This window comes from Fundulus heteroclitus, chromosome 23 (genome assembly GCF_011125445.2).
Source record: "Fundulus heteroclitus isolate FHET01 chromosome 23, MU-UCD_Fhet_4.1, whole genome shotgun sequence".
Taxonomy (NCBI): domain Eukaryota; kingdom Metazoa; phylum Chordata; class Actinopteri; order Cyprinodontiformes; family Fundulidae; genus Fundulus; species Fundulus heteroclitus.
In genome coordinates this window covers 7,319,532-7,333,865 of record NC_046383.1, presented here as the reverse complement: position 1 = coordinate 7,333,865, position 14,334 = coordinate 7,319,532, and the positions used below count along the sequence as shown (strand labels likewise).

The 14,334-nt window shown below is 36.7% G+C and overlaps 1 protein-coding gene across 1 annotated transcript; it reads right to left on the bottom strand.

Annotated features, from left to right (window-relative positions):
• Positions 1-978: 978 nt before the first annotated feature.
• Positions 979-12,777, bottom strand: slc25a43 (solute carrier family 25 member 43). Its single transcript, XM_012861866.3, has 5 exons — positions 12,503-12,777; positions 8,947-9,188; positions 8,374-8,546; positions 2,757-2,891; positions 979-1,641 (listed from the first exon to the last, which is right to left on the bottom strand). Exons 1-5 carry the CDS (start codon positions 12,775-12,777, stop codon positions 1,429-1,431), a joined length of 1,038 nt encoding a protein of 345 aa, XP_012717320.1. The 3' UTR covers positions 979-1,428.
• Positions 12,778-14,334: the final 1,557 nt, after the last annotated feature.

Below are 14,334 nucleotides of genomic sequence, written 5' to 3'. Positions count from 1 at the left end.
GTATAGGTGAACAAACGGCATCATGAAGGGCAGGGAATTTGTTGACAGGAAAACTACAAGTTGGGTAAGTTTTTTTTTTTTTTTTTTAAAAAAGGTACTGCTGAAAGAAGTCCATTTTGCTGCTTGACAAGTCATTTAGGAGTCAAAACACAAATTATGAGCCATTTAAGACTTGGCGATACTGCATAGTTTGAACACAACTGTTTTTTTGTATAAAGGAGATCTAGCTCTGATCTACATGGCCCCCTGACTGATGTCAATACAGTTTTGCCAAGTCGGCCCTATTCAAAATGCCCATTTTCTCATCTTGTTTAAGTTGAAAACAGACGATGGTCTGGAAAACCAAACTCATTTTCCATGCATGACAAAGCGTAAAAGTTCAAAATAAAATTTCTTGAGCATACAAATTATTTTAAGAGGAACACTAATTGGAAGAATGACAGAAGTAAAAACCAATGACAATTTAACTGGCTGAAATCCAAGCAATTAACTACACAGGCTTGTAAAAATGAATAAATTTTACTATGGCTTGCCATATACAGGATGTAGTACACTATGTCTTCTTAAAAATACTATGAGGTGGAGGACAAACTGCTCACAGAACATCCAGAACCTTACCATAAATAGCTATAAAGTACAAAGGTATTATCATCAAAATATATTTGGTAAAGATGTACCATGAGAGGTCTGTATAAAGCAGGTTGTCGGTTTCTCATTTTTGGTAAAGACACTTTGTAATAAAACGTGAATTTGGAAGGTCGGCAATAAAATTGGTATTTTTTGCCTCATACAATGAAAATTCACATTTTTTTAATAAAAAAAGGTTTCTAAGCAGAATAATCTGGAAGTTTGCTTACCAACAAAGCAAATGTTAAGACATATTAAACTGTAATAAAAACATCTCTGCTTTTAGAGTCACTTTTATCCTCCTGGGTTTGTAAGGATTTAAAAAAACACACATAATAAGATACTAACCACTTAGGTTCTGGGTAAAGTAAACTTTTTAATGACTAAATCCATGTCAGCAGATGTACATGATTACAGAGGAACAGCTGCTTCTGTCAAAGGATTAAACCATCGTCTGAATGTGCTTCTTTTTTTACAATCATAATACTCAAATCTCAATGTCCACGGTTAAAAAGCGTTTTGCTGTCTACTTCATCAGAATAGGCTGCGGCACAGTGTGAAATTAATGCAGTAAAAACTGCAACAGGAGTCAAAAAAAAATAAATATTTAACATCAAAGGCACGCGTTGTTACCCAAAAATAAGTCATAAATCGGTAGCAATTCATGGTTAATACTGTCAGATAAAAAAATGATATCATTCTGAAAGAGTCTCAGTTTTAGTGTCTCGGGGTGCAGTCTGGTAAGGAGTGTTTTATTTTTCCTCCTCCTACTTCAGGAGGACATGTTTTCCCCGTGAAGCTTCACCAGCGGTTTCCCAGAGACGACTCCCCTGACCCAAAGTTCCTGTTTTTCAGGCAGCGCCTGACCTCTTCCAGCTCGTACGGCCCGAGGCTCTGGTCAACCCCCGGCGTGGGCGTGTAGCTCAGAGGTGAGACGATGTAGCCGTTACGGTAGAGGCAAACCTGCTTGCACATCTCGCAGCAGGTGAAGAGAAGGCCAGAGTAGGGGACGATCTGTGAGGGAAGGACAGGGGTTGGTGGAGATAAGTGTTAAAGCAACGAGGAATTGGACCGAAATTACTTCAAATGTGTAACTTTTAGGGCTGAACAATTAATCGCATTTTCAATATAATCGCGATTTTAAAAAAACGCAATTTCCAAATCGCAGAGTCTGCAATTTTTGGCTATGTAACAATTAGGGAATTAGACACGTCCATTAGGTGTTGGTAAAATGTTTGAAGTGGGTTTGCCTCCACATGGAAGGGAAGACAGTTGCAGCAGTGAGATAATCTAATTTTATTACTTGTTTTAGAGTTTATGTAATCATACATAGCATTAAGTACAGGTCAATCAGTTTAATACATAGACTTGCTTGTTGGTTTCACTTTATGTTCAACAAGGATCGATGTCCAAATCAATTAAAAGCTGTTCTCTTGAATAATATTCAGATTAATAGAAATATTAAAAGTTCTTGTTTTAAATAGTACTTGTTTACAAACATCTTTATTTAGAAGCCATTTTTGTTGCTTGTGGTTAATGCAGAGAAAAGTCAAAATTGCAATTTTGGTTGAAATATATTGTAGGCAGAACGCAATCATTTCTGCACCGAGTTTAGATGCTGTGGGTCTTTTAGCAACTAATCCGCACAGCGAGGAAACAAAATGATTTGTTGTTTGTATATGTTTAAAAAGACATGATAAATTAAACTGAAAAAAAAAAAAAAAAAACGCATTAAATTGCAATATTAAGAAAAAAAAAAATCGCAATTAGATTATTTTCAAAAATCGTTCTGCCCTAGTAACTTTGGGTTTAGAGGATTGTTTCGTTAAAACTTGTAATAAGCCTTGTTTTAAATTAGATCATCATGTGTGAGACAATGTTCAGCTCTGGAGATATTTGCAGCTGAAACCGGAGACTGGAGCAGGCTGTTCAACCTTGCTCCTGGTATTCCTGCAGTGGACACGCTCTGCGTCACTTTCCACGTCCTGCCCACATTCTCGCCTCTGCACAGATCATGCGTTTCCAGTCTTTCCTTTGGCATGTGCGCTTTATTTGTTACAGCAGCTCAGGCAGACCGGGTTTCCTACCATACGAATGAACCCGTGACGTGATGAAATATGTGAAGGCACCTTTAGCGTGTTGGCTGTTAGTCCGTTCCACAGCGACAGGACGCCCTTGTTTCTTATAACCTGTCTGAAGCAGTCCATCATTCCAGCGAAGTGGACATCAACGCCACCGAAATGGGGAAGACGAGGACTCTGTGCCTGAGAAAACAGTGAAAAAGAAATTAAAAAAAAATAAGCGAATCTCCAGAAAATGTAACAATGTGCTAATAAATTCAATATTAGGATCAGCAAGATCAAGAAAAATAATGTAAGCTGCATTTGAGTCTTTTTTAAAGAACATATCTCTCTCTATATATATTTTTTCATGAATTGAGCAGGAGAACAGTTTTTCTCCCTGCACTGCAAAAACAGAGCTAAAAATAAGTAAAATGTTCTTAAAATTATTGTATTTGTCCTTGATTTGAGCAGGTAAATAGGATGATCTGCCAATAGAATAAGATTTTTGCACTTAAAATAGGAACAATTCATCTCCATCTTATTTCAAGTACAGTATATCTAATTATCTTATTTTAGGGGTCAAAATCCTCATTCCATTGGCAGATAATCTTATTTACCTGCTCAAATCTAGGACAAAAACACAAATTTTTAGAACATTTTACTTATTTTTAGATCCGTTTTTGCAGTTCCTATATATGCTTACACAGGTTGATAATACAGGACATGTTGCAAAAAGTAGTGATTTTAATTTCTTTGTTAAATGAATTTAAGAGACATTATAATGATTTTTTTTAGTTGATATCAGAAAAGAGCAGAAAAAGGATATGAAATCATAAACACCCTTATCCATAATCATTAGTAACCCTGATGTGCACAAAAAGGCTTAAAATAAATTTGTTGCTAGATCTCACAGACTAGTTTGCATTAATTTAAATAGGGTGAAGTCTTAAATATTAACAAGCACTCAACAAATCAAACAACGAGCCTCAACATAGCTCTCATTAATGCCTGACAGTACCAAACAAAGAAATATAAAGGAAAGCCAATAGTGATAACGTCAAATAAAGAATGGGGGCAATCATTCATGGCTTCACAGTTGAGCTTGCTTAAGAAACGCCATCAGTTTTAATCCAACTTGATCGCAGTCAGAGAGCAATTTTAGTTCTGCAGGTATGGACTCTTATACGATCTCCAACAATAAACACTTGATGCGCTGCAAATTACTGAACATTGAGCTGTAAGTTAAACCAAAACGACACTAAACACCTGAGGATGCTTAAATGTAAGGATTTAAAAAATGTGTATATGGTTCAAAACTTTAAGTCCAACATAAGAAGTTGACGGGGATGTTGATGCGACAGGCTTCCTGTCAAAGATCTTAATCGCCTGGGTTAATTGCAATAGGTGCTACTTGTGACACAGAACTGTAAATTAAAAATGTCACTAAAAGCAAAACTTATTTGCAGCATGACATAGTGGCTAGTCTGCTATCAGGAAAGATTTATGCACAACGTTTTAGAAACTCCGGAGATGGGCAGCCCATTGATGTTTAGAGTTAAATAATCGAATACCTGCAACCTGCAATAAACCTGACAAAGTGTTGAAACAGATGCAATGTCCTTACAAGCTACTATTACCAAGATTTTGCAGCTGTAGCTCCTAAATTGTGGGAATTGTTTCTGATTTTATTGCTTTATTTTTTATCTGTTATTGTTTTTATTGCTTTTGCTTTTATCATTTATTGCTTATTTTACCAGTGAATCACTTCAGTCTCTTTATTGTGTGTAACAGTCCTATATTAATAAAGAATCTGTTAGCATTGATTAGGAAAGCTACACCAGGAGACAAATCATGTATTTGGCATTTTTTATCCTTGTTTTTATCCAGTTCCAGTTATTTTAAACTTCCTAATTAGTAATCTGCCTGTAGATATGAGCCTGATAGGCGAGTAGCTTTTTTTCTTGTAATCTCTCATTCATTTTAGAAGATCAGAACATGACTGACTTCCTTGAACGGCATGTTCTCTTGCCAAGAAAAACTGGCTCATGTGTCACGCCACATTAATACCCTAGAGAAACAGGAAGTCATGGATTACCAATAAAAATTTCACTGATCAGCTTAAGAAATGTTCAGCACTGATCAGCTTAAGAAATGAAAGTATGCATTCTTTAAAAAATGCTTTAGTTACCAAAAAGATCTTCCAGCATTTTGTTGTTGTAAAACGTAAAAACAAATTCTCTATTGTGGATGTTTCTTTTCCAACTGAACAAATGGACTCAAAATATTGGATTTTCCAAAGGTATTTGTTAATATTTTACAATAGTACTCTACTAATAAACCAAACTGCAGCAAAATAAAAGCTAAATTAAGAATACAATGCAATAAAACAATAAAATGAAAGCTAAATTATGTTTAAAACGTTTAGGTTCCTCTTCACCAAAGGTGCCCATAAACGCAGAGGGCAATAAATTAACAGAAGCAACAACAACCACAAAATGTGGACTTTTCTGCTTTAGGAGGAAGATCACCTGGAATAATTTAGGAAAATTTTCTTTGGAAAATTTCAAGACTTCAACACACGCCGGAAGATCGCTTGTATTGGGTGTGTTTGCCGTCAAACAAAACATCCTGAATACACTGAGACGAGTTGGTGTGTAATGTTTTGGGTCAAGCTAAGAGATGAGGAGGGCCCATCAAGCAAATGAGGAGTTAATGTTGCCACGAGACGGGAGGACTGCCTCAGATGGAGCCGTTTACAATTTATTTACCCACAGCTGTGCAGACCGAACCTCGTGTTACACCACCATGTGTCCTTTAAATATTTAAACCCCTACAACAAACTTGTAAACTACGCTGAGCAGAAGAGGTTTGAAAAAAACAATGTCCACACAGAAAGCTCCTGGAATTCGTTTTCTAGACGGCCGACGTAATTTCGCCTCCAATGGGTTTTCTCCGTGCCGACTCTGGTGGACTTCCAGATATTTAACCCCCTGCTGGGCCCATAGCGCCCCGAGCCTCTTTGAGAACACGTAGGTTTTGTCGTAGATCCAGCCGGCCATCATGTGGGCGTTACGACTGCTGCGGTCACATGTGGGTGCCTTAGAATTTGCAGTGGAAACATAAAGCTCGGCGAGAAGTTACACTACACCTCGCTTATCTTTAAATCATTACCTTATGCTTCTGGAAGCATCTTTTTTCATCTATACTCTTTACTCGCTTAATGTTTAACCCTGTGCCTCTCATTTAAGTCAAAGCATTTCAATAAAAAAAAACTCCATAATAAAGCAGCATAAGTTTAATTGTCTGGGATCACACAGCTCTCAGAGCCGCTGCTATCTGACAGTTACGGTCTATCTTTAGAGAACTTATCTATGGCCTGACCGACCTGGGGCACATTCACATTCCCAGCTGCTGTTAAGCCATGTGGGTTCTAATAATAGGCAGACGAAACCCAGATGAAGCGCCCAGTCCTTTGCAGAACCATTGTTCCTCGTGTGTCCTTCCTAATAAAACCAGAAGAAGTCTCAAATTCAAATTAAAGCGCAAACACGGTAGATTTAACCATCACGAAACACTCAGAAAACAACCTACAACTAATATACATGAAATATATTGACTATTACTTTTTGTTAAAGCGTGTTTTATACATGGATTTATTTTTCTGTTCAGTAAAGGTGTTCTGTTTGGTTAGTTTATGGCCTCTGTTAAGGTCACAGACTAACAAGGCATATTCAATCAAAGGCTTGGACACGTCCTTACTGCCCCCTTCTGGTAAAACAGAGGTGGTTCAGTCACTTCATAAGTTCCTGTGCAACCAGTTGTAGGTATTATGTGGTCTAATCTAATATTACTGTATATTACTATGTATCTTTTTCTTTGTCATAAAATTATCTCCTGAAGCCTATTCATTTATTTTTTGCAGCTAAATGCATTTTACATTTAATTTTACTAAATTTTAATAACTGCATATGAGTAAATCACTTTAAACCAAGAGTTAAAAAAAAAGAAGTTATTAATGGATGTGTTTATTGATCACAATTATCAGACATAACATTATGACCACTGACAAGGAAAGGGAAAAACACGATTTTCTGTTTAGTATTTGTAAGTGGGTGGAATATATATATATATATATATATATATATATATATATATATATATATATATATATATATATATATATATATATATATATATATATATATATATATATATATAAAAGGTTGATGTGTTAGCAGCACTATGAGGCAGGTGGTCAGAAACTAATGCCTGATCAGTGTATTGCCTGCATTTAAGCATTTAGACATTATTGGAAGATTTTAGACAAAAAATAGGAACAGAAATTGTCAATTTTGTTGTTATCCTTCTGCTACACATGCAAAAAAAGTGAAATAACTCAACAAATAAAATCCCTAAAGTTTAAGGCCATCTTATATGGCATGTGTCATATTGAACAACAAAAAAAATCAGACTTTCCTTTTGACTATTGAATCTATTACACATTACATGTAATTTAACAGATAAAAATAGCGTAGACAAAAGCAACTTTTACACCAAACAATCGATCTATACCACATGCGCGTCCAATCACGCGTTTCGCTTCACTTTGATACACCTTCCTTTGTTGCAGATGAACTTTATACTGAATAAATCATTTTGCCACAAGAACATGAAGCTTCCTGGAGATGGTCTAGCAATCTTTATCTTTAACGTGGATACCGACAGCATACTCTTCTTCCCTTACAGCTCTAGCTTTGCCTTCTCGTTTCCATGTTCAGCGAGGTGCACACTAGTTCCTGCAGGACAGGCTTATAGGTTGAAATAAAAACGCACTTGTGACAGAGGTTACGTTTAAACTCTTGCTTTGAAACCTGCATACACTATAAGGTAATGATCAACTGTCTCTTTTTTTGTCACGTGGGCCAAAACAGTCCAGTCAACAATTTTTGTGGGCCAGAAACAAAAATTCCAGGTAGCTAATTATTTCCGACTCGACTGAAAAAAAAGGAATAAACGGAAAGAATGTGGTCTCTCCTCAGAAGTAATCACAGGATTTAAGTTGATCTTTTTTTGATAACGCTTGCTGTATTTAGCATTAAGTTTAATGCACTGGTTAAAAGCAGATTTTGGTGCACTATAGTTTGCATTTGAGGAAAAGTCCCTGGATAGAGATGGTCCCACTTACTATGAAATGAAAAAATAAGACAAATACTTTGTGTGGTAGCCAACATTTCCCGCTTTAAGAAGCTGCAAATGGCTTTTCTGAAGGCAGCAACCGATTTGTTTGCTTCTCTGCTTCCACATGAAGTTGAAATTCTGTTAAAAAAATAATTTGTATATTGTATATACGTTTCATATTTTCTTTCCTCTCATATTATTGTGTAGTTTCACAGAAGGATCAACTTCATCTTCACTTTCCAGCAAACTTGAGGTTCATTATTATTGCAATACTAATAGTTTTAGGTTTCTTTTCTTGTGGATTTGTTGGAATTTCTTCTTCTTCTTTAACTCACTGAAGACAGAGTTTTCTCTTGGACCTTTTTTGTGTGAACTTCTAACCTGTTATTCATTAAAAACATAACTAAAGCCCACGAGCAAACAGGAAAAAGAAGGGCACATCAACAGAAATGAAATGTCAATGGATTAAACTAAAGCAGAATAAAATAAGCTGCTGATAACCCACCTGCATTTTCCGCTTAACCGTTTCAAAGGGGTATGAGAGCGTTTGGGCCACTCCTGCTGCAATGCAGCCATTTACAAAGTTCTGCAGAGGAGTGAAGCGAAAATACGGCTCCTGCCACAGCTTGTCCATATTCATGTAAACCGCATAGCAGGAGACAGAAAAGGGAACCGCACCTGCAGCCAGGGAAGATACAGAAAGTAGATATGTTAAGTGTCAATGTCAGACAAATGTGCCCCGCTATCATTGAATAAATACACTGCAAAAACGGATCTAAAAATAAGTAAAATGTTCTTAAAATTTGTGTTTTTGTCCTAGATTTGAGCCGGTAAATAAGATTATCTGCCAATGTAATGAGTATTTTGACCCCTAAAATAAGATAATTAGATATACTGCACTTGAAATAAGATGATGGAGATGAATTGTTCCTATTTTAAGTGCAAAAATCTTATTCTATTGGCAGATCATTTAAACTTGACTGCTCAAATCAAGGAAAAATACACTAACTTCAAGAACATGAGACTTATTTTTAGTTGTGTTTTTGCAGTGTACGTTCTCGGGAAAATGCACACATACCCAAAACGGTGAGGGAAAATCCTCTGTAGAGAGCAGGAAGCCCTTCATTCCTGTAGATCTTTGAGAGAGTGCGAGCTACGCCGACATAGGTGGGCTGCCTGCAGTTCTGAACGACGAGTCTGGTCTCTGCCACCTCCAGAGGATATGTGAGCAGGGCTGCGGCGACGCCAGCCAGCCCCCCAGCAAATATGGCCCTCCACTGAGAGATGAAACCCAGCTCATCCATGTGAAGGTGGACGATCCTGCACACACCACAAACCAGCATGTGTTGATCACCTTGCTTAATATTTGTACTGCCTGGGTCATTGGTGTAAAAATTACAACTAAACTGCAGGAAAAGCTTCTGTTGTTTGAATTGAATTTTCAACGTTGTTTTGCTTTAAGGTCAATGACCTGAAACCTTCAGCAGGAAAACACGTGTTCATGCAAAAACACGAGATACAAGAGGAAAGAGGTTTGTTTTTCCAGGAACTGAACAGTTGTTGTCCCTTTTAGTCAGAAAAAGGTGGCTGTATAAACTATATAGCTGTATGCAACTCGTGTTATAAAACCTGAGTCAAGGAAAACTGGATTTATCGCTCTTTGCTGGATTACAGCTCAGCTTACTGCCTGTTTTTTTTTTTCTATAACCATGCTGTCAGAGCTCAGCAGTTTGTTTTGTCCTCTAGTAACCCAATGGACGGCAATCAGTCTGCCCTCAGTTCGGTCTCACAGGCAGGAATTCTCCCTGTAATCAGTTCTCCAAATATCACAAAACACATGCCAGGGATCTAACCCCAAGCAGTTTTACATGAAGATTGTTTTGTTTGTATATAAAAATATTAAACATTTTTTTTTCTTACAGAAGGAGTGAATCTGTGGTCAAAACCTTGTGGATTTGAATTATTACAAACTTGTTTTTTAAAGCAGAATTAAATGATTGATTTTTTTTATTTAATTATATATTTAATTTACAATTTGAACCCATACCAAAATAATTCTTAATTGTTTTTTCTTCTATACATATTGTCAACAGTCTTTTGTTCACATTCATGTCACAGAAACAACATATTTTGCAGTTTTTAATTACTCTAACATTACCCTAACATGACATTTCTTAAAAAGAAAAGATAAATATGACATCCTTTAAATGTTTTAGTGTCTATGGATTGAGGATTTCTCTGTTTCTAACATTTTATGGTAGTGAAATGTAATTGAATATTAACTATTATCTTTCACTTCTTACCACACTTAACATGATTTACTGTTTTTTTTAATTAACTTTTATTTTTCTGCTACTTAGTTTCATCAATCAATATTTAACCTGATAACAGTTTGAAAGAGTCCTGATCTAAACTATTAATCAAACTGTGAAGTAAATTGTAATTACAGGCCTATCTCCATATTACGCATTTTAGCAAAAAGTTTCTAATTGAAAAAATTTAATTACTGCTCCAGAAGTCTGAATGATGTGTTTGAGGCATAAAAAACGTGTGTTGCTCTGTTTGTTGACTTGTCCATGTTATTTGACACTGGATAAGTTTCTTGTTGGCCATTCTTTAAAAAAACAGCATCTCCAGACAGGATTTTTCTTTGTGTGTGAATTACTTGGCAAGTAGGACACAGAGTTTCATGAAAGCTGAAGTCAGTTTCACCTTTCTTGAGGTCACAAAAGGTAAAACTCAGGGCTCAGTCTTAGGACCGATCCACATCTACAATATTAATTCAATTCAATTCAATAATCCGTAAATTTATCAAATGCCTCCAACCATATTTATGCGGATAACTCTGTAATTTACTGCCATTAAAACTCAGTCACACAGAACTTTGAATTTCTCCAGTCGATGCCGTGCAGATCCACCAGGAGCAATTGCAACGAGTTTTAAACACTTAAAAATCTGAAATGATGCTTTTTCAAATTCATCTGTTTGCTTGGAGAACAGTGGTGGTTCTAGACCAAATGTACCAGGGGAGTTTTTTTTCCATAGGGGAACATAAAATAATTAAATAACAAAACAGGGCAATATTTAACCATTTAACAATATTAAGTGAGCCACTTGTGGCTCTGGAATCCCTGATCTAGCAGATAAACAAAAAAACTGTGATCCCAGCTCAATACGGCTGAAACTAAAAGTGAAACGCTTTAATTTTTAAATCCTTATTAGAGTGAAACTATAAAGATAAAAAATAAAATTGGTCAAAGTGACCAGTCAGTTACCGTTTCTTTGCCGGTGCATATAATCGTTAGAAGTGTATTTAATGGTATGTCTTTAGTACAGGGGCCAGGACCAGTTCCTGGGATTAAATATTGTCGCAGAGCTTTCTTTTAAAGTTGATCTTAAACCCTTGATCTCCAAATTAAGGGTGAAGCTTGGTTTCTATCACAGAGATAAGTGATGTTTCTCCCTCAGAGCTTGGCAGCTTCTAATAACCCCTTTTCTGCCTATACTCTATTATGTCGATGTTGTGTATATATTTGCTTCAACCGCTTGCCTAAACTCCCTGACTCCAGTGTAACACTGCGCTCTGGGATTTATTACTGGTTGTATCACTGTGTGCTAAAGCTGGTAAGCCTTCCTTGAATGTAAGGCGATATACGCACAGGATGACTCTGGTTTAGATGCCTCCTATTTGCTTGGTTCCTACTTATTTATGCAGTTTTTCTTTGGAGAACTGAAAGAAATGTATGCCTTATGACATTCTGTATTTCTCTGCCCCTCATTATCGACAGAAAGTTTCAGTTTTTTGCCCACTCTGACAGGAATGCCCTCCAATCTGAACCGAAACTGTCAGAACTGGTTTCACTGAAAGCCTCCCACTTTATTTTAAGTTTCCGTCAACAGCAATCCTTCAAACAGTGTTTGCGTTTTAAATTTTAAGTGATTACTGTTTTAAATACACCAACTCTTGCATTTTACTTTTGAAATTGCTAGCACCTTATACGTTTTAATGTTTTTATTATTGCTGTCTGCCCCAGGTAGACCTTTTGAAAGAGGTCTTGATCTCAGCGATTATTTTATCTAGTTAAATAAATAAGGTTATTGCATCAAATGTATTACAACTGCTGAAGCTGACAATGTTAGGAGACAAAACATAATATTAGTATCACCTGAAATGATTAATTAAATATTCTTGTGGTTTATGTTTGTAACCGTTTTTCTAAATTGTTTTTCTGCTTGTGGCGATGGCTTAAGTTTCCTTAGCTTAAACCTGTGAGACAAAACTTCGGGCGTCACAAACACGCAGGCGCTTAAAAATCGACTGAGTAAATGCAGCCTTCTGATTGGCTGGAAACCAGAGGGTGCGTCTCGCGCGGTCCAAACAGGAAGTATTCATGGAGGTGTTGAATAACCGACAAAACAATAACAGAACGTTTTTCCAGTGAAATACTAAATATTTCCACGTTATAAAAGAACGGGTTCTTTATCCCAATTGGTAATAAGGAAAATGTGCATTTATAACGCGATCTAAAAAAAAACTAATAGATGAAAAATAAAATGTAAATAAAAAAACAAAACAAACACGAAACAGCTATAAAAAGAGACAATTAACCCCTTTCATTTTCTGCTAAACTTACTTCTTGTACGTTGTGAGGTGAACGGCTGTATATGGAAATAGCCGGAGACAGGAGGCCATATTTCCTTTCCAAAACCCTCGAAGTCCCTCATTCCGGTAGATGACGATAAAAGTCTGCAGGAAGCCCCCTTTGCAGTGAAAGGTTCCCACCTGGCTCTTGATCTTCACCACCTCCAGGGGCGACGTGACGGTTTTGCTGAAGAAACCAGCGAAACCTGCGCAGAGAAAACTCTGGGAGCCGGTGAGCCGGGTGTCGTTTTTCACCGAGACCACCATCTCTCCGGCTTGTTTGGGCTGAACTCTGAACTCCTCGACTGCCCCCCGGAGAAGGTCTCGCTGTTCTTCGAGAGACAGCCAGCGACCTGTGCGAACGGGTCAGACATCTAAATTTAAAAAGCAAGAAGACGTGTGTGTGTGTGTCCTCTGCAAGCCTGTGGTGTCATGTGACAGAAATATCAACGTCACTTAGATTTGGTCCTGCGAGAGAATTCAGTTGAACACTAGAGGGCGCTCTTTGACCTACTATTCAAATCCCCCAGTTCAAAAAAAGATAAATAGTGATAAATCTTTAAAGATGAAACTAAGCAGATGACAACGGAGGTCTGATAGTGTCACATAAAAATATGTGTGTTTTTCAAATTCATTAGTTTTCTTGGAGAACAGTGGCCAAAGTGGGGCCAGTGTTTTTTCATAGGGGCACACAAAAAAGATGAAATAATAAAACAGGGCAATATTTCACCATTTAATAATATTAGGTGAGCCACTTGTGGCTCTGGAACCCCTAATCTAGTAGATAAAAAAAAAAAAAAACTGTGATTCCAGCTCTGTACGGCTGAAACTAAAAGTGAAACACCTTAACTTTTAAATCCTTGCTAGAGTGAAACTATAAAGGTAAAAAATAAAATTGGTCAAAGTGACCAGTCAGTTACGGTTTCTTTGCAGATGACAATGGAGGTCTGATAGTGCCACATAAAAACATAACTGACGTTATTTATATGTGTCATTAAATAATAAAAACTGGAAACAAATCATTTGGATTGCTTATCAAAATGTAGATTTCTACACAAATGAGTCATAATTAAAGATATTAATGCTATTATAAAAAGCATATGTAATTCATTTTATATTCAAGTCAGAGGGTGGGTCTAAAGATGTTCACGTTAACTTTCTGTAAAATAAGCAAATTTTTCATGCTTTGTTATCGATATTGTCATTTTTAAATCTATATAAATGCAAGTGTGATCAAACAAGAAGAATAACGAAATAAGATAAAGTTTTGGTGGTGGATTGTGTTGTTGTTGTTTAACAGGGCACCACATGTGGTCCTCGAGGGCTACTTGGTGCCCGCGGGCACCATGTTGGAGACCCCTGCTCTAATTGGTCTAAAGGGAACTCTTGAGCTGGTCAACCAATCAGATCCCGGGCTCTATTGGAAGACTCATAGTAAAAGCTTGAAATATTTCATGCTGCGCTTTAGGAACATCAAATAGTTTAAATAAATACTGAATTTATTGCAAGTAGTTTTATTATAAGGATATTGATATCATTAGAATTGTTATGTATGTAGCCTATAATACAGATAATGAATTAAAATTATTGTGGATGCATTTGATCATTGACACTGTTGCCATTAAGAAAGTAGGTCCTGGGTTCAAATCCTGGCCTGGGGTCTTGCTGCATTAAGTTGGCATGTTTTACATGATTGGGTCGTTTCTGGGTACTCCGGCTTCCTCCCATAGTCCAAAAAAAATTACTGTAAGGATAACTGTCTCTCCAAATTCCAATTAGATGGGTGTTATTTTTTGTTATTAGATAGTAACTGAGTTTGTAAAA